The 20,480-nt window shown below is 42.8% G+C and overlaps 3 protein-coding genes across 5 annotated transcripts in view; 2 read left to right on the forward strand and 1 right to left on the reverse strand.

Moving 5' to 3' along the window:
- Positions 1 to 6,646, reverse strand: part of mthfd1l (methylenetetrahydrofolate dehydrogenase (NADP+ dependent) 1 like) — an 80,474-nt gene extending 73,828 nt beyond the window's left edge. Inside the window, 1 exon segment of the mRNA XM_062044582.1 lies at positions 6,283 to 6,646. Within this exon segment, the coding sequence (XP_061900566.1) occupies positions 6,283 to 6,518 (236 nt within the window). The 5' untranslated portion in view covers positions 6,519 to 6,646.
- Positions 6,647 to 7,260: 614 nt separating this feature from the next.
- stx11b.1 (syntaxin 11b, tandem duplicate 1) lies at positions 7,261 to 13,816 on the forward strand. The gene is made up of 2 exons (XM_062043500.1): positions 7,261 to 7,711; positions 12,656 to 13,816. The coding sequence occupies exon 2, from the start codon at positions 12,663 to 12,665 to the stop codon at positions 13,560 to 13,562; it is 900 nt and encodes a 299-aa protein (XP_061899484.1). The 5' UTR covers positions 7,261 to 7,711; positions 12,656 to 12,662; the 3' UTR covers positions 13,563 to 13,816.
- On the forward strand, positions 12,681 to 17,503 carry LOC133647800 (syntaxin-11-like). Of its 3 annotated transcripts, none has more exons than XM_062043502.1 (2): positions 12,681 to 12,827; positions 15,776 to 17,503. In XM_062043502.1, exon 2 carries the CDS (start codon positions 15,781 to 15,783, stop codon positions 16,657 to 16,659), a length of 879 nt encoding a protein of 292 aa, XP_061899486.1. In that variant the 5' UTR covers positions 12,681 to 12,827; positions 15,776 to 15,780; the 3' UTR covers positions 16,660 to 17,503. The 3 variants fall into 3 exon arrangements, with proteins under 3 accessions (XP_061899486.1, XP_061899485.1, XP_061899487.1); XM_062043501.1 differs by lacking the exon at positions 12,681 to 12,827 and adding an exon at positions 14,164 to 14,503; XM_062043503.1 differs by lacking the exon at positions 12,681 to 12,827 and adding an exon at positions 14,525 to 14,769.
- The last annotated feature ends 2,977 nt before the right edge of the window (positions 17,504 to 20,480 follow it).

Here is a 20,480-nt window from a genome sequence, read left to right on the forward strand (position 1 = left end):
CAACCCTCCCGTTTTTAGCGGGAGACTCCCGGTATTCAGCGCCTCTCCCGATAACCTCCCGACAGAAATTTTCTCCCGACAAACTCCCGGTATTCAGCCGGAGCTGGAGGCCACGCCCCCTCCAGCTTAATGCGGACCTGAGTGGGGACAGCCTGTTCTCACGTCCGCTTTCCCACAATATAAACAGCTTGCCTGCCCAATGACGTCATAACTGTAGAATGATCGAGGGAGAGTTCTTGGTTTCTTATGTGGGTTTATTGTTAGGCAGTTTCATTAACGTCCTCCAAGCGCGGTAACAACACACAACAACAGCAGTCACGTTTTCGTCTACCGTAAAGTAGTTTGTCTGCCATAAACAGCAATGTTGTGACACTCTTAAACAGGACAATACTGCCATCTACTGGATAGCGTCCGAAACACTGAAATTCAAGTATTTATTTAATTTATATGTATAATAAAATAGCAAGTATTTACTGAAAGTCAAGTATTTCATACATATACATATATATATATATATATATATATATATATATATATATATATATATATATATATATATATATATGAAATACTTGAGTTGGTGAATTCTAGCTTAAATAAATTCCCCTCTTAACCACACCCCCGCCCCACCCCCGACCACAAAAAACATCGAACCATGTTGGATTTCCTTTTTGCATACTTTGCAGCAGGCTACACGTGGATTTGGTCCACGTTTTATCCAAAGTTTGTATTTGTCATTTTCCATCCAATGTTCACTAAAACGACAACATGATCCTCTTGGGGGCGACACAGAGCCGAATATACAGCATGACAACAACCTAATGTAAGGGCTGGTGCAAAGCCAACAGATCAAGTGTGTAGCTTTCATTTTTAAGGAAACTTATTCAATTTGTATCCCTTTTACAATTAGCCTAATGAGTCAGAGTGCCGAGAAATATGATGAACATTTCCAAGCGTGTCACCCAAATTCAAGCATTTTTTCAAACTTTGAAAACACAAGATTAAATCCAAGCATTTTCAAGCACCTGTACGAACCCTGTATTTTTGATCAGGAAACACAGTATTTCTGCTATTTTGACGATGAAAAATAATCAAAATGTACAGGAACCACACCAAAATCCCATAGAAAGCATAGACCAAAAGAGAAATATTCAAACTTATTTTGTACTTCGTTTTTGAACATCTCATGGTTAAGCCACCTGGTGGCCAGGTGAGGTAGTGCCTTCACTTGCCTCTCATGACAGCACACTGCCCAATAATACACATTGCAGCGCCTTCAAGGTGAAACACAGAGTTTACGAGCGGAATTAAGATAAAGACCCAAAGTGTTCACATGGGAAAATATTAGCTGCTTTAAACATGACTGTAGTGGATGTCCCTTATGGGCATCCGTAGTTGTGTATGTATGTTCGGGGCATGCGCAGTTGGTTCAGTAAAGTCTACACCACTGAAGTGGACAGCCGTGTGTGTGTCACTGATTTCTACATGGTGTCCGAAGTGTCTATTCAACCGCGCCAAGTTATTAAATGTGTCAGAGAGGACATATAAAGACTTATGCCGACGGTGAAAGGTAGTGTTTTTGTTTTAATAGTACGAGTTAATTAGTTTGTTCCCAAGTTAGCTATCACAATGAGTGAAGGCAATGCACCGGCGCTTCCCGCCCATGGAGACAACTTTCAAGTTAGCCCGCCAGAAAAGTTCGACTGCGGAGACGGGAAGAAATGGCCGAGATGGAGCAAAAGATTCGAGAGGCATCGAGTGACGTCAGGACTGGACAAGAAAGGGGACGCTTTCCAGGTCAACACGCTGATGTACTTCATGGGAGAGGATGCGGAGGACATTTTGGATGCTTCTCCATTGACATCGGATCAAAAACAGAACTATGCTGCGGTGATAAAAACTTTCAGTGATTATTTTGTTGGGAGACACAATGTCATATTCGAGCGCGCGCAGTTTAATGTACGGAAACAGGAGCCTGGTGAGTCGGCAGATAGCTTTATAACAGCAATACATAAACTGGCTGAACACTGTAACTTTGGAGTGCTTCGGGAGGAGTTAATACGTGACCGCATAGTAGTAGGGATAAGGAATATCGCTCTGTCAGAAAAGTTACAAATTGATGCTGATTTAACTTTACAAAAAGCTATAAGCCAGGTTAAACAGTCAGAGGTGGTTAAACAGCAAAAGGCTGTGATGCGGGGTGAGTCTCCACAGGCAGAGGAGAGGAGAGAGGTTGATGCTATCTCACGTCCATTTAGAAGACAGGAAATGCAGGGACACAAACAACACGGCCAGGCGAGATCAAGACAAACAGAGACTGTAAGTAGTTCAGAGAGATGTCAGAAATGTGGAAGGGGCCCCCATAACTGGAAGGAGTGCCCAGCTAACAATGCGGAATGCAGGAAGTGCCGCAAACGAGGACATTTTGCCGCTGTGTGTCGTTCCATGCAGCCTGTGCATGAAGTACAGGACGAACTGCAACAGGATTCCCTCTTTATGGGTGAGCTAAGAGGGAAAAACTCAGGCTGGCACACGGACATTGAACTAAATGGAGAGGTAACCTCCTTCAAAATTGACACAGGTGCAGCGGTCACCGCGATCCCCACCAATCTGTATAAATACAGCAGAGATGGCCCCTTGATGCAAACAACCAAGAGACTATATGGCCCCAATAACATTGTACTACAAGTTGCGGGGCAGGTAAAATGTCAGCTTAAGAGTAAAAATGGAACAGTCACCCAGCCCGTGTTCGTGGTGGACTTATTGGTCAGACCCCTACTAGGCCTTCCAGCTGTAGAGGCCCTGCGGCTGGTGGAGCGAGTAGATGAAGTAGAGGATCCAGGGGAAACATTTAAAAACAGGTTTCCCACAGTGTTTGCTGGTCTAGGTAGGCTCGATGGGGACTACAGCATTCGATTGAAGGAGTATGCGAGGCCCTATGCACTCACGACACCACGCAGGGTGCCGATTCCTCTGACAGAGAAAGTAAAGGAGGAGTTAGAGAGGATGGAAAAGATGGGGGTCATTTCGAGGGTAGAAAGGCCAACAGCATGGTGTGCAGGCATGGTGCCCGTAGTTAAACCTAATGGGAAAATCAGAATCTGTGTGGATCTGACCAGACTTAATGAGGCAGTATGTAGGGAGAGGCACATATTGCCATCAGTAGAGCAGTCACTGGCACAGTTAGACGGAGCAAAGGTATTCACCAAGCTGGATGCCCGGTCTGGTTTTTGGCAGATTCCCTTGGCAGAAGAAAGCCGAGAACTTACAACATTTGTAACCCCCGGTGGCCGCTTTTGTTTCAATGTCCTACCATTTGGAATTAGCTCAGGGCCAGAACACTTTCAACGCCGCATGTCGCAGCTCTTAGAAGGACTGACAGGGGTTGTTTGTCATGCTGACGACATATTGGTGTGTGGGGTGGACCGGGAACAGCATGATGAGAGGCTGACAGCGGTGCTCTCCAGACTTCAGGATGCTGGGCTCACCCTAAATGAAAAATGTGCATTCGCACAGCCAGAGTTAGTGTTTGTGGGACACAAAATCAGTGGCGAGGGCATAGCACCGGACCCTGAAAAAGTCAGAGCAATCACAGATATGTCTACTCCGCAAAATGTAGCAGATGTGAGAAGGTTTCTAGGCATGGCAACATACGTGGGTAAATTTTTGCCTTTTTTCACAGACATAACCAAACCGTTACGAGACTTGTTAGCAAAAGAGAGTGAGTGGGTATGGGGAGAAGCGCAACAGGCCGCATTTGAAAAAGTGAAAAGGGAGCTGGCCTCAGACAGGGTGCTGGCACAGTACAGGCCAGGTGCCAAAACAAGAGTGTCCGCAGACGCTTCTTCTTTTGGGCTCGGGGCAGTTCTCACTCAGATGCAAGAGAACAAAGAGTGGCGACCAATAGCATACATATCACACAGTCTCTCTGATGCTGAAGAGAGATATGCACAGGTAGAAAAGGAGGCGCTTGCAGTTACATGGGCATGCGAAAGGCTCAGCTCATACCTAATAGGCCTGCAGTTCACCCTAGGAACAGACCACAAGCCACTGTTAGCTCTGTTAGGAACAAAGGCACTGGATGACCTACCTCAGAGAATCCAGCGCTTTCGCCTCAGGCTCCTCAGGTACTCATATCAAATAGTACATGTCCCAGGGAAAGCATTGATAACGGCAGATGCGTTATCACGCGCACCCATCGTGCGCACACTCACAGAAGATGAAAGGGAGCTAGAAGGGGAGGTGAAGGTGTTTGTGGAATCAGTGCAACAGTGCCTACCTGCATCTAAGGCAAAACTACAACAGATTAGAGATGCACAAGAGCAGGACTCCATATGCAGACGGCTTAGAGAGCTATGCAAAAGGGGGTGGCCCAGACAGGAAGAGCTTCCAGAGCAGCTAAAGCCCTACTGGACGTACCAGGGCGAACTATACTGTGCAGGAGGACTTTTAATGAAAGGTCAGAGGATTGTGATTCCTGAGACTATGCAGGCAGAAATGCTGGCCCGTCTGCATGAAGGTCATATGGGTATATCTAAATGCAAAGCAAGAGCAGAGCAGTCAGTGTGGTGGGTGGGCATAACGAGTCAAATCACTAAAATGGTGGCACAGTGTGTAACATGTATTAAAAGCCAATCACAGCATCCTGAGCCCATGATCCCATCAGCACTGCCCCAGCGCCCCTGGCAAAAGGTGGGGGTGGATATGTTTTACCTGAAAGGCAGCTCATACCTGTTAGCAGTGGACTATTATTCGAGATACATTGACATTGAGAAAACCCCAATTACCACATCTAGGGGGATTATCAATACACTTAAAGCCATGTTCTGCAGGCACGGAGTCCCAGAGGAGCTACGGAGTGACAATGGTCCACAGTTCTCATCAGCAGAGTTCACAGCCTTCGCCAGAGATTATGACTTTTCGCACGTGACTAGTAGCCCTTACTTCAGCCAGAGTAACGGAGAGGCGGAGAGGGCTGTCAAGACGGTAAAATTGTTGTTACTTAAGAATGAGGAGGACCCATACAGGGCAATGTTAGCATATAGAGTCACACAATTGCACCATGGACTGTCACCAAGCGAGCTCCTGATGGGAAGGCGTCTCCGCTCGCCGCTGCCACAAGCGCCATCCAACCTCAAACCACAGCGGCCTAGAACAAAGGCCTTCAAGAAAAAGGACTATCAGCTGAAATGCACACAGGCTCAGAACGTTGACAGCAGACACCGGGCCACACAAAAGCCCGAGCTGAGGCCTGGGCAGTCAGTATGGATATCTCCCTCAAAACAAACAGCTACAGTGATCAGGAAGGCCGACACGCCACGCTCCTATGTGGTCGACACTGGAGCAGAGGAGGTGAGGAGAAACAGGGCTCACCTTCAGGCTCTCCCTGAGCCACAGCTCCAGCCACAGTTGGCCCCACAAGAGCCACCAACCCCACAAAAGGAACACAGAACAGAGAGGGAAGCAACACCAGGTACACCAATCGGAGAGCAGGTAACCCAGACACCGAAAGCAAGAGATGCTCCAAGACGGCAGGTAAAGCCACCGGGGTGGCTTAAAGACTATGTCTCGTGAAAAGACAGGACATAACGAAACACATCTTGTGTAATGAAAAAAAAAAAAAAAAAAGGCAATTACTGTTTGACTGTAAGTTGGCAACACTGTTGTTGTTTTGTATTTTTGTTGTTTTTTTCTTTCTCGGGGAGAAAAGAGGATGGTAAGGAATTTGTTATGCAATTCTCATACATAATGCCTTTATAGGGTGTTAGGCTGATTCATTATAAATGGTGATGCTTATTTATAAATACATTGCAATGATTGTTCATTCCTTGTTGTACATTGGAGAAGGGGAGATGTAGTAGATGTCCCTTATGGGCATCCGTAGTTGTGTATGTATGTTCGGGGTATGCGCAGTTGGTTCAGTAAAGTCTACACCACTGAAGTGGACAGCCGTGTGTGTCACTGATTTCTACACAGCCGTGTGTGTGTGTGTGTCACTGATTTCTACAATGACTATTGACTAAAAAAAACATATCTCATTCTCACAATAATAAACTTCCATCCTCTTGGTGATTTTATCAACCATGTAGACGGCAAGTTGTATCAGCTCCTGGTGGGTGCAACGCTTGTAACCAGACCCACGCCAGATAACATGTGCGTAGGCGCCGAGCCAAACGCCATACTTACACCGGAAGTGTCGACAATCAGATATTAAAACATAATAATTAGACGTTTTCGTCATACACTAAATCCATCGCTAAGATCACTTATTTTCATCCTTACCTCAGAGACTGGTCGTAGTTGGTGCGTTGGTGTGACTGCTTCCCAAAGTTGTCGAGCAGTTTCGCGTTGGTGCCGCTGTTAGCCGGGGCGCTCATCGCTCGGTAGGCAAGCCGGGCATGTGCCACACCGGTCGGTGTGCATCTCCGCGTTAACCCGCTGACCCTACTCCCGCGACAAGCGTGATGCAACCGAACAGTAGCGTTGGCGCAAGCACCGCGAATGGCGGATAACTTCATACTTTCTCGTTTTCTGTTAAATTTAAAGATCGTTTATAACTTGTTGCTTCCGCCCGGTTTGTTGTGTGGTGCTAGCCAAATTAGCCACTGAAAAAAGAACAGAAATAGGGTGCTGATGGAGATATGGCGACTTCACGGAGCGTAGGAAATGTGGCATTTTTGGTTGTGACTAAACGTGAATGATAGGCATAGCACCAATACCTGTTTTCATTTATTAGAGCAAATTAATCATTTGTGTTTATATGTATTTCAAGTAAATACCAACGTCGATCAACGAAGTGCTACTTGTTATTGCGTGTAGAACTAAGCACTCCACAGCGATAAAGTATTGCTGTCAATTCTGTGTGAAACATGCTGTGGAATAAATCAATGTGTCAATGATCATCAATGTTTTATTGATTATGAAAGGGTTGAGTCAATCGAACATGTATTTATTGTGACTGTTGACGACATAAAGTAATATGCGTTTCATATGTACGAGTCTTCTTTGAACGCAGCAGCCTAGTAAGCGGAAGCAGCTCGCCCGTTGTTATTTTGCCGAAAAAGGGGTCAAATAAGGCCAGACATCATATATCCCACTCATATACATGTTTTATTAATTTCAAATTAACTAATACAACGTTTGTTTTGGTCTTACTTAGAGTTCTCGCCTATAACTGTTAACAACATGAAAATAACAAACTGATCATAAAAGGTATGGCATTTCTTGTCAATTAAAATAAGTGATCTATGTAAATGTATCACTTTTGATCACATACAAAATATCTGTGGAAAGTAATCCAAAACAACAAATGTGTGCGCGCGGTTATAAAAGTAGTTTATCATTTCATTGCAGCAGATTCGTTAAAAGTTAAAAGTTCCTTAATAAACCATTTGAGCAACAAACTCCACAAGTACGTGCATTCTAGAATAATTTCACCTCGAAACATCATTTGGATGCTCCAGCAAAGCACACCTTTTTTTTTTAGCTTGACTCCCGCAGCGTCACAAACCGACTGGGCTTCATTCCTTTCTGAGTCAAACGTCGATTTGAAGCAATAGATGTCTTTTGGCACAGATAGCTACGACACGTTTGCATGCAGGGGGCCCATTGTTGCTCCTCACTGGCCCCCTCCAGGTGGCTCCCTACTGTAGGATGGTGCTGAGACAACACTAAAACTTTTAAGACCAAAGTGTGACACACAGCACAACAGGTAAGACATTTGACTTTATTTTATAAACATTAATTTTGTGCACATTGCAATTTAATGTGTACATATTCTATGTAGCTTCTAAATAGGAGCTAACTGCATCAACTTTAAGTCATGCCAATGCCTACATGACGCCTTTACACTGATGGTTCACTTTCCCGTGTGATTTAGGTGAGAAAAACATGTACAAGCCAATGAAACATAATAATATTTGATTTAAAATTTAAAATTATTGCTTGTCTGAAGCTTGAACTATTTTGAGTGAAACCTGTCAATGTCATCTTGAAAATCATGAGCTAGGAACTATATATTGTAATTTCATCATGAACAGTAAATTCCAGTATTTGCAACACACAAACACAATGTACGTCTTAACATGTGACATTAGTGAGTCTTTTTCTAACAATGAAGTCTGTTTTCACAAACAAAATAGCTGTGTGTTAAAAGGTGTGCTCTAAAACATACAGTATCTTCTGAATGTGATGCTCATGTCTGATTAGTAGTCTCACCGCCTGCTTGGACAAAGATGTCAGTCACATGCGGAAGGAACTTGTTTGGCGAGGAGCAACACCTTTAAAAGTATTCACTTTAGAACCTGTTAGGCCACTGCCAAGAGTGTTTAACTTGAAGGAAGAATTTCCCTAAACGAGCCTGATTTCATGTGTAAACAACATAATTTACACCATTTAGTTATACAATTTTATGGCGACTAATGCTAAAGTCAGCTTTCCATTACGCCAAATCCACTGTACACACTATTGATGCTTTTCCACTGGCAAAACCAAGTCTACCATACCATATGGGAGACGTAATCTCAAGAAACTTGAGGGTTACCGGTAGGGGTGTGGGAAAAAATCGATTCGAATTCAAATCGCGATTCTCACGTTGTACGATTCAGTATCGATTCTCATTTTTCAAAAATCGATTTTTATTTTTAATTTTAATTTTATACATTTTTTATTAATCAATCCAACAAAATAATACAAAGCAATACCATAACAATGCAATCCAATTCCAAAACCAAACCTGACCCAGCAACACTCAGAACAGCAATAAACAGAGCAATTGAGAGGAGACACAAACAATCCAAAAGTAGTGAAACAAAAATGAATATTATCAACAACAGTATCAATATTAGTAACAATTTCAACATAGCAGTGATTAAAAATCCCTCATTGACATTATCATTAGACATTTAAAAAAAAAAAAAAAAGAACAATAGTGTCACAGTGGCTTACACTTGCATCCCATCTCATAAGCTTGACAACACACTGTGTCCAATATTTTCACAAAGATAAAATAAGTCATATTTTTGGTTCATTAAATAGTTAAAACAAATTTACATTATTGCAATCAGTTGATAAAACATTGTCCTTTACAATTATAAAAGCTTTTTACAACAATCTACTACTCTACTTGCATGTCAGCAGACTGGGGTAGATCCTGCTAAATGAATAGAGAATTGTTTTGAATCGGAAAAATATCGTTTTTGAATCGAGAATCGCGTTGAATCGAAAAAAAAATCGATTTTGAATCGAATCGTGACCCCAAGAATCGATATAGAATCGTGGGACAACCAAAGATTTGCAGCCCTAGTTACTGGTACAAATCCAGTTTCCGCCATCCTAGTCTTTGCTATTGTGTCCTTGGGCAAAGACACTTCACCCACCTTGCTCCCAGTGCCACCCACACTGATATAAATGTAGCCTAAATGTAGATAATGGGTCTCTAAATGTAAAAGCGTTTTGTGTCACTGGAGAAAAAGCGCTATATAAATATAATTCACTTCACAAATTCCACATAGCCGCGTGAAATTATAAAAATAAACACTCATGCTAATGGGCCTCAGCCCTGGACGCTGCAGTGTAATACTCCACAGTCTCCGCTTTGCTGCAGTTCCCCAGTTTCTGTCTGCCCTCAGTCTCTACTTGGATTATATTCAATCATCAATCAATCAATGTTTATTTATATAGCCCTAAATCACAAGTGTCTCAAAGGGCTGTACAAGCCACAACGACATCCTCGGTACAGAGCCCACATACGGGCAAGGAAAAACTCACCCCAGTGGGACGTCGGTGAATGACTATGAGAAACCTTGGAGAGGACCGCATATGTGGGTAACCCCCCCCCCCCTCTAGGGGAGACCGAAAGCAACGGATGTCGAGTGGGTCTGACATAACATTGTGAAAGTCCAGTCCACAGTGGATCCAACACATCAGCGGGAGTCCAGTCCACAGCGGGGCCAACAGGAAACCATCCCGAGCGGAGACGGGTCAGCAGCGCAGAGATGTCCCCAACCGATGCACAGGCTAGTGGTCCACCCGGGGTCCCGACTCTGAACAGCCAGCACTTCATCCATGGCCACCGGACCTATGCAACTCCCCCTCGCAAGGGACAGGGGAGAAGAGGAGAGAAGAAAAGAAACGGCAGATCAACTGGTCTAAAAAGGGGGGGTCTATTTAAAGGCTAGATTATACAAATGAGTTTTAAGATGGGACTTAAATGCTTCTACTGAGGTAGCATCTCTAACTGTTACCGGGAGGGCATTCCAGAGTACTGGAGCCCGAATAGAAAACGCTCTATAGCCCGCAGACTTTTTTTTGGCTCTGGGAATCACTAATAAGCCGGAGTTCTTTGAACGCAGATTTCTTGTTGGTCTCCTTAGCGTGCCCAACAGGTGATCAATTACAGCGGAAGCCCCCGACTGATGGTTGATCCAGTTTATGTCAACAACTTGCCTATGTTGACAAACTTATCGAGTCCCGGTCCACTGTGTTCTTCGACTTTTGTTGACATAACATTTGACAACAAAGGATTAATCTAAACAAAATATCGGTCCATTTATGACGACATGTGTCGTAGTATCGTCAAATTCATCGTTATCGCCAAGCAGCGTGAAATGCGATAGAGCTTCTGTCTGGTTACACAACATTAAAACGTGAACGCAGTGACTTTCTGTTCAGTGCAAAGTAATCTTTCAAAATAAAATCATTAGGGATGTGAAATGACAAAAATAAGCACTCATGCTAATGGGCCTTAGCCCTGGACGCTGCAGTGTAATACTCCACAGTATCAATTACAGCGAAACCCACCGAATGGTGGTTGATCCAGTTTATGTCGACAAGCTGCCTATGTTGACAAACTTATCGAGTCCCGGTCCACTGTGGTCTTCGACTTTTGTTGACGTATCATTTGACAACAAAGGATTCATTTCAATGAAAAATCGGTCCATGTAGGATGACATGTGTCGTTGTATCGTCAAATTCATCGTTATCGCCAAGCAGCGTGAAATGCGATAGAGCTTCTGCCTGGCTACACAACATTAAAAAGTGAACGCAGTGACTTTCTGTTCAGTGCAAAGTAATCTTTCAAAATAAAAGCATTAGGGATGTGAAATGACAAAAAGAAACACTCATGCTAATGGGCTTTAGCCCTGGATGCTGCAGCGTAACACTCCACAGTATCAATTACGGCGAAAAGCCTCCGACTGGTGGTTGATCCAGTTTATGTTGACAACCTGTGTATGTTGACAAACTTATCAAGTCCCAATCCAGGGTTTTTCGACTTTTGTTGACATGACATTTGACAACAAAGGATTCATTTCAATGAAAAATTGGTCCATGTATGACGACATGTGTCGTAGTATCGTCAAATTCATCATTATCGCCAACCAGCGTGAAATGCGATATAGCTTACACAACATTAAAACGTGAACACAGTGACTTTCTGTTCAGTGCAAAGTAGTCTTTCAAAATAAAAGGGGGGTTAAGGGGGCGGGGTTAAGGGGGAGGAGTATATTTATAGCTAGAATTCACTTAATTCAAGTATTTCTTATGTATATATATATATATATATATTATATATATATATATAAATAAAATAAATACTTGACTTTCAGTGAATTCTAGCTATATATAAATATGTATTTCATTATATATATATATATATATATATATATATATATATATATATATATATATATATATATATATATATATATATATATATATATATATATATAAATATATATAAATATACATATAAATAAAATAAATACTTGAATTTCAGTGTTCATTTATTTACACATACAGTATACACACATAACACTCCTCTCTACTCATTGTTGTATTTGAAAGTGCAATGCTTTGCAGCCAGTAGCACAGCCTTTGAAGGAGCGTAGGTGTAATATTCTGGGTTGGAGTCAATAACCAGGCGAGGTTCTTTACTTCATACTTCAGAACCGATTCCCACACTTGCCGTCAGCGTGCGCAATACAACGTAAACCGTTGGCCAACCAAAAAGTAACCACAGAACGCTATAGTGTTCTGTGTTTACTTTTTAAACCGTTGGCCAACCAAAAAGTAACCACAGAACACTATAGTGTTCTGTGGTTACTTTTTAAACCGTTGGCCAACCAAAAAGTAACTTTATGGTTGGCCAATGGTTTACGTTGTATTGCGCACCCTGACGGCAAGTGTGGGAGTCGGTTCTGAAGTATAAAGTAAAGAGCGGACGTGACGACAGGCTGTCCTCACTCAGGTCCGCGCGGACCTGGAGGGGGCGTGCCTTAAGTCCGGCACGAAATTGGGAGAAATTTGGGAGAATGGTTGTCCCGGGAGGTTTTCGGGAGAGGCACTGAAATTCGGGAGTCTCCCGGAAAATCCGGGAGGGTTGGCAAGTATGACTGTAAATGCGCTGCTACTTTTGGTTGAAGTGCATACTTGCATGGTTCAACTATAAAGAGGTTTAGTCGTCTTTTGTGGATCACAATGATCATTATACTAATCACTACTAACTCCCACTTTACTCTTAGACTGTAGTACAAGATCTTAGAAACATGTATGAACACTTGATACATGCAAAGCCAAATATGTACTTTGGAAAAAGTTTGGGAAGCTTTGTGTTAAGACAAGCAAAGACTAAATGTCATAAACTCTTCTTTTCCAGCTCAACCATGAGGGACAGACTGAGCTACATGCAGGAGTTGTCCAGCAACCATGAGGAGGAAAAGAAGGAGACCGGGGATTCTGTCTTTTCAGACACTCTGAGCAACGTGGACCTGGAGGACGAGCTCCCCCACGAGGCGGTGGTGTTTGACAACAGCCCCGCTATGGCCAAGGTATTTTCTCAGGCACAGGACATCCACAAAGAAGTCCAGCTCATTCGTCTGGAGGTGAAAAGGCTCAGGGAGCAGAACTCTCGTATACTCCAGGGTGTCAGCACCATGAGTATCATCAAAAGGGACGCCAATGCAATTGGCGCCGATATAAAAACACGGGCTGAACGTGTGCTGTCGCACCTGCGGGACATGGATAGCACGGCCTACAAGTTAGAAGAGGAGCACGGCTCCAACTCCGCCATTGCCCGCATCGCGAGAACGCAGTACGCCTCCCTGAGTAATAGCTTCCGCGACGCCATGTTTGACTACAACGAAGCCGAGATGAGCCATCGCGACAACTGCAAATCTCAGATCCAGAGGCAGATGACGATCGTGGGCCGCGATGTGACGGGCGATGAGGTGGAGGAAATGATCGAGCAAGGTCAGTGGAACATCTTCACCGACAACATCATGGCAGAAGGCAAGACTGCCCGCTCTGCGCTGTCTCAGATAGAGTCGCGCCACCAGGAGCTGTTGGATCTGGAGAACCGTATCAAAGGGATCCACGAGATCTTCCTGGACGTCGCCTTGCTGGTGGAGGAGCAGGGCCCCATGCTGGACTCCATCCAGACCAACGTGCAGAAAACGGACGAGTACATACAGGACTCCCTTTTCAAACTCGGCAAAGCCAAGCGTCACGACAGGAATAATCCGTTTAAGAAGATGTTTTGTAGTTGCTTCCCGTGCTTTGATTAACAGGCATTGGGAGGAGCATGCAGATCTACTCTTGTTTCTCCAGGAAGTTAAAACCATCACATTTTTGTCGCTGTGGTTTAGAATATGTACCTTAAACCAGGAAACTAGAGAAATACTGTACAACACAATTAAATGGGCTTAGTCACTTTAACAATCCAATTGTAATTTGCTATGCTCACTAAAGTAAGGTTTCCTACTGTGTGTATATATATATATATATATATATATATATATATATATATATATATATATATATATATATATATATATATATATATACAGTATGTGTGCTGACCTCTTTATTTAAAAGCACTGTAAAGCAATGGAATCATTTGTAGATCACACAAGCCTGAAGGAAATTATTTTAATATCCATGAGACATGAAATGTGCTCTGTCTTTTTATGAATAATGAAAGTATTGCTGCTGTGTTCAACCCGAATTCACTGTCAAAAGGATTATTTAATGTGTCATTGCTATCCATTGATGTGTCTGTACTTTGTGCATTGCCTATTGATTGAATCTGTGTATGTAAATATTGTAAGCTCACGCTCAGCTGATTCAAACTACTCATACAAATCATGTAATAAAATATTTCGAATGTCCTACACCCAAACGCTGCTCGTGATTCTACAAATACAGCAACGAGCCATCATCAGAATACTTTTCAGAACATTCCATTCTGTGTGACGTTGAACGCTCTAATGAACCGGTAAACCCGGTTTTAACAGTCCTACTTCTATGAAACTATGCAAAAAAAGAAAGAAGCATAATATTCCAGGAAGTATTGAGTACAGTAGTGGGAGGGCTTTGGCTTTTGGCATACCGTAGACAACTACCTTCTTTACCTTCAGCAGTAATCAAAACATGCTCACTCAAGTCGTTTGGATTGAAATGATCACGAGAGAGGACTAATTTTGAAAGAGGACATCAGAAAAAAAAGGTATGTTCATTTAGACCTCCAACATGCTGTGACTACTAAAAGCTAATGCATTCTGCTTGTTTGAAAAAATACATTCAGTGGTTTTTCTGGGAGCTGAGGTCTCTTTTAGGACGAGGAACTGTTTTTTTTTCAATGTCAATCAATTAATCAATGTTTATTTATATAGCCTTAAATCACAATTGTCTCAAAGGGCTGCACAAGCCACAACGACATCCTCGGTACAGAGCCCGCATACGGGCAAGGAAATAACAGAGGATCTCACAAAAGTGAGTACACACCTTGCATTTCAGCAAGCATTTTAATGACAGTATACTGCATCTGCTCGCGGACAATGCTACAGAAATTAAATTTGCATATATTTTAGAGCAGTATGAATTGAATATCCACTGAAAATTACTTAACACGGCCATTGTCTCATAGCTCACAACACAGGATGGTGGTAGTGTCATGGTCTGGGGCTGCACGAGTACGAAGCTGTGGTTTATTGTCTTTGTTTGTTTAGGTTGACGGCAAATGTATTTGCAATTTTATACGTTTATAATGATAATGATAAATGGGTTATACTTGTATAGCGCTTTTCTACCTTCAAGGTACTCAAAGCGCTTTGACAGTATTTCCACATTCACCCATTCACACACACATTCACACACTGATGGAGGGAGCTGCCATGCAAGGCGCTAACCAGCAGCCATCAGAGGCAAAGGGTGAAGTGTCTTGCCCAAGGACACAACGGACGTGACTAGGAAGGTAGAAGGTGGGAATTGAACCCCAGTAACCAGCAACACTCCGATTGCTGGCACAGCCACTCTATCAACTTCAACGCCCCGTTTCCAACATTTCCTCCAATTTTGATGGGCGAACACCGCATAAACCAGGGTGTGAATGCCAAAAACACATAGTGCCCCTTCTCCACATTAGAGTACTTACTCAGCTTAGTATGACGTTTTTCAATTGTCAACAGCAAGTACTGCCATGTCTGTTGTAACGTTTGAGGATACGCGGCTAGAAATGTCAAAATAATCATACTTTAGCCAAGCTTATCTCAAGGCTGCAACCTCCACTACTAATTTTTCCTGCTGCCCTCAGTCTCCTCTCGGATAAAATCTCTTCACCACAGATGACAGCCACATGGTTACAAACTCCTCCATTTTTGTTTGCTATCATGTCTCAATGCATTGTGAAGTCCAAGTCAAGCCGGTGCTGGGCTGTGGAAAAGCAGCCGAAGTTATTCAATAGAAGTTCAAATATTAACACATTTGCCGTGTTCCACAGGCACAATGCGGGACATGCTGGAGAGGCTGCGAAATGTGAGTGAGGAGCAGGAGGATATCCAGGACTTTGAATATGACGACAATAAGCTAAAACATGATCAAGAGGCAATAGTTTTTGAGAACTCCTCAGAAATCGAGAGCATCCTGAAGGAAGCCCAATCCATACGCAAGGACATCTCCATGCTCCTCTTGGAGGTGGAGCGTCTGAATAAAAACAATGAACGCTTTCGCACCACAGTCCGCCAATTCACTGCACTCAAAAAGGACGCGGACGCCATTGCCAAGGGGATACAAAAGCACGGGCAGGACTTGCACTCTCGCCTGCTGGCACTGAGTGAGAAGAGCAAGAAGCTGGAGACCAAAGAGGGGCCAAACTCAGCAGCTGGCCGCATCGCCTGCATGCAGTACGACTCGCTCATCTGCGCCTTCCAAGCTGCCATGGGAAGCTACAACCAGGCGGAGGAAATGCAGAGGACCATTTGTAGGGACCGAATCAAGCGACAGGCCTCCATATTAGGGACTAAAATCTCTGACAAGCAGCTGGACGACATTGTGGACAAAGGATGTGAAGGCTGGAGCGAGTTGTCCCAGAGCCTGCAGACACAAGAGAGTCACTCATCCCGCTGGGCACTGTGCGAAATCAAAGACCGACACAAGGAGCTAGTGGCGCTGGAGGGCAGGCTCAAGGAAGTCCATGAACTGTTCCTAGAAATGGCTCTGCAAACGGAAGAGCAGTGTAGCATGCTCAACAACATTGAGGCCAACGTATGTAAATCTCAGGAGTATACCCAGAAAGTCAACACCAATCTCAAGAAGGCCATACAGTACAAGAAAAAAAACCCTTTTCAGACGTTTTGTCCATGTTTTACGTGTTGGAGAAAATAAAGTCTCTTTTGGAAGATTCAAAGAATGTAGTATTTCCACAGCCATTGTTGATACACACCTCTCAATCAATATACAGAAAACAGAAAACTACTGTAATAACCGGATGCAATAATAAGGAGTGCAATATTGGGATAATGCAATACGGGAGGTGTGCAATACAGGGGAAGTGTAATATGTGATCTCATAACTAACTGATATACCTGCGCACTGTTCACTGTCGTCACTGTATTGTCGGATGTACTGTATGTATGTATGTATGTAAAATGCTGTGTCTTGATGTCCAAGACAAATTTGTCCTCTGAGACAATAAAACCAATTATTATTATTATTATTATAATTATTACTTGTCAGGAGTTGGCCGGTTTTTCAACGCCATTGTTCTGGAGATCCCATTTTCAGGAAGCTAAGGATCTTTGACTTTAACTGTATAACCAAAAGGCTCATATTCAGTCAAAAATAAAGTCAGTCATGATTAAAAACAGAAGCACTTGGTTAATATTAGTCAAAGATCCTCTATATGACTTTGAATCTGTGCTGCCGTTAAGGACTTATTGCAAAAACACTAGTCAAGGATCTTTTACGGTAAATGACAGGAGCTGCTCTTTTTTTAGGAATATTTTGCAAAAACACCAGTCAGAGATCTTCTATGTAACAGGACTGCTCTGCTGACCAAATATCCTTTATGAAAGGAGTGTTAAACTCTTTTTAAGTACCCAATGCAAAGAGGGTCGTTATAGATCCCTTATGTAATGGGAGTGCTCTTCTTTTAGAGAAGTCTACAGCAAAAACGTTAGTCAAAGAAAACCAATTTGACAGGATCATGCTGCTGTTTTACCTGTTGCAAAAACACCATTAAAATATTTTCTCTGTGACAGGAGTGGTCTGCTGTTTTTAGGAATCCCCTGTAAAAACACAAGTTAAAGCTTTATACAAGAGGAGCGCGTTGTTGTTTTTTGGGAATCTACCGTGTTAGTCAAAGAAACTTTATATGACAAGATCATGCAGGTGTTTTAAGTACCGACTGCAAAAACACTAGTCAAATATCTTCTGTCTGACACGAATGCTCTGCTGGTTTTAGGAATCTACCACAAATATTCTAGCCAAAGTTCCTCTGTGTATTAATGTACTGCTTTTATGAATCTACATATAATACTTTAGTCACAGAAACTCAATATGACAGGAACACGCTGCTGTTTTTAAGTACCTATTGCAAAAACAACATCCAAAGTTCCTCTGTGTGACAGGAGTGCAGTACTGTTTTGAGAAATACCCAGCAAAAACACTTCTTAAAGATCTCTGCAACAGGAGCGCTCTGCTGTTTATGGGAATCTTGAGCAAAAGTGTTAGTAAAATAAACTTTATATGACAAGATCATGCTGCTTTTTTAAGTACCTACTGCAAAAACATCAGTCAGAGTCTCTCTGTGACAGAAGTGTTCTGCTGTTTCTAGGAATCTCGTCAAAGATTTTCTGTATAAGACAGGAGCGCTTTGTTATTTTAGGAATGTACCACAAAAACTCTTGTCAAAGATCCTCTATATGACATGAGTGCGCTGCTATTTTTAGGAATCTGCTGCAAAAATGTTAGTTGCTTGCAAGTTTTGAACAGATGTCATGGGTTGGTCTGATGTCAATCACAGGTCACCAGTTGGCCTCATGGGTCACCAGTTGGCCTGTGGGGTTTCTATTAGAAAATCAAATCATTTTGATGCTTCTAATGGAACTTAATAGGCAAAGTTAAATAGAGGATCTTTGACTGGTGTTTTTGTATTATCTTCCTAGCATACAGCAAATCTCTGTTAAATCTGGTACATACTGTATATCTTTGGCTGTTTTTTATGGAGTAGGTCTACTTAAAAAGTGTTGGGGGCGGGGGGGTTGGCTGCTATTGTAGTTTGTGGCGGCGCACGCAGTTTTTCGCGCCCAATGTCGTGCAGTCGTCTGGGGGCGGTCATGTTAAAGGTTGTCCCTGGCCAGACATGTGAAGTGTGGGGTAGGGGGGTGGATTAGCCAATTCTCGGTGGACAGTGGGTTCCAATGGTCCTCTGCATTACAACCAAGTACCGCTGCAACCCATATGAACCACATTTAAGAAACACACATTTTTTGGTGGCCCTCTCGGAGGCGCTTGTAGCCCTGTGGTTAAGAAACCCTGTTATAGAGGATCTTTGACACTTTTTTTTTTTCAGTTGAGCCTTAAGAACAGCAGAGAGCTTTTGTTTTATAAAGAATATTCATCTTGATTTAGGACTTCACTCACGACTTGCATTTGTTAGCGTAATAGGTTTATGACAGGGGTATCCAAACTTTTTCCAGCGAGGGCCGCATTCATCAAAACTGAAGGATGTGGTGGCCACTTTGAAACATTTTGTACATTAAAGACACAAAGGCTATGTCTTAACTAAAACCGGATAACCCCTTAAAAGAATAATTATTTAGCCTAAGCCCCTTTTCAGTCACACTAAACTATCGTTTAAAGGCCTACTGAAATTAATTTTTTTTTATTTAAACAGGGATAGCAGATCCATTCTATGTGTCATACTTGATCATTTCGCGATATTGCCATATTTTTGCTGAAAGGATTTAGTATAGAACAACGACGATAAAGTTCGCAACTTTTGGTCTCTGATAAAAAAAAGCCTTGCCCCTACCGGAAGTAGCGTGACGACACCGGAGGAAGGACTGCTCATATTTTCCTATTGTTTACACCAGCAGCGAGAGAGATTCGGACCGAGGAAGCGACGATTACCCCATTAATTTGAGCGAGGATGAAAGATTCGTGGATGAGGAACGTTAGAGTGAAGGACTAGAATGCAGTGCAAGACATATCTTTTTTCGCTCTGACCGTAACTTAAGTACAAGCTGGCTCATTGGATTCCACACTCTCTCCTTTTTCTATTGTGGATCACGGATTTGTATTTTAAACCACCTCGGTTACTATATCCTCTTGAAGATGAGAGTCGAGAACGCGAAATGGACATTCACAGTGACTTTTATCTCCACGACAATACATCGACGAAGCTCTTTAGCTACTGAGCTAACGTGATAGCATCTGGCTCAAATGCAGATAGAAACAAAATAAATAAATCACTGACTGGAAGGATAGACAGAAGATCAGCAATACTATTAAACCGTCGACATGTAAATACACGGTTAAAAATTTCCAGCTTGGCGAAGCTTAACAATGCTGTTGCTAACGACGCCATTGAAGCTAACTTAGCAACGGGACCTCACAGAGCTATGATAAAAACATTAGCGCTCCACCTACGCCAGCCAGCTCTCATCTGCTCATCAACACCCGTGCTCACCTGTGTTCCAGCGATCGACGGAAGGATGAAGGACTTCACCACGATCATCCGTGCGGTCGGTGGCTAGCGCCAGATCAGCTGTGATTCTACTTACGGAAAAACTTCATCCAATTGTCGAAGGAGAGACAACGAGAATGCGGGCTCCCATGGATGTGATAAAAAAAGGTAGCATGTGCTTTGTATTACCTGGCTGTCGAGGGAAGACTACAGAAAACGGTGAATGCTTCTGGACTGGCAAAGCAGACTGTATCAATTATTGTTCGCCATGTATGTCGCGGACACAACATCTAGGTCCAGAGTACATAAAGTCACCAAAAACGAATGGACAATGAAGGTGAAGGCAAAAGAGTGAGGAGTGTCCTGACCAGATATCTAGATCCCTAGATTGATTGATGTAAAATGTTCTTTATCACATTGTGTACTTTCACGTGTCCAATAAAGATTTGATTAATTTATGATGGTTCAGGTGTGATTCACTACAATAGGGCCCCACAGCACACTGGATTCCAGTTAA

This window comes from Entelurus aequoreus, linkage group LG04, assembly GCF_033978785.1.
Source record: "Entelurus aequoreus isolate RoL-2023_Sb linkage group LG04, RoL_Eaeq_v1.1, whole genome shotgun sequence".
In the NCBI taxonomy this organism is placed as follows: Eukaryota; Metazoa; Chordata; class Actinopteri; order Syngnathiformes; family Syngnathidae; genus Entelurus; species Entelurus aequoreus.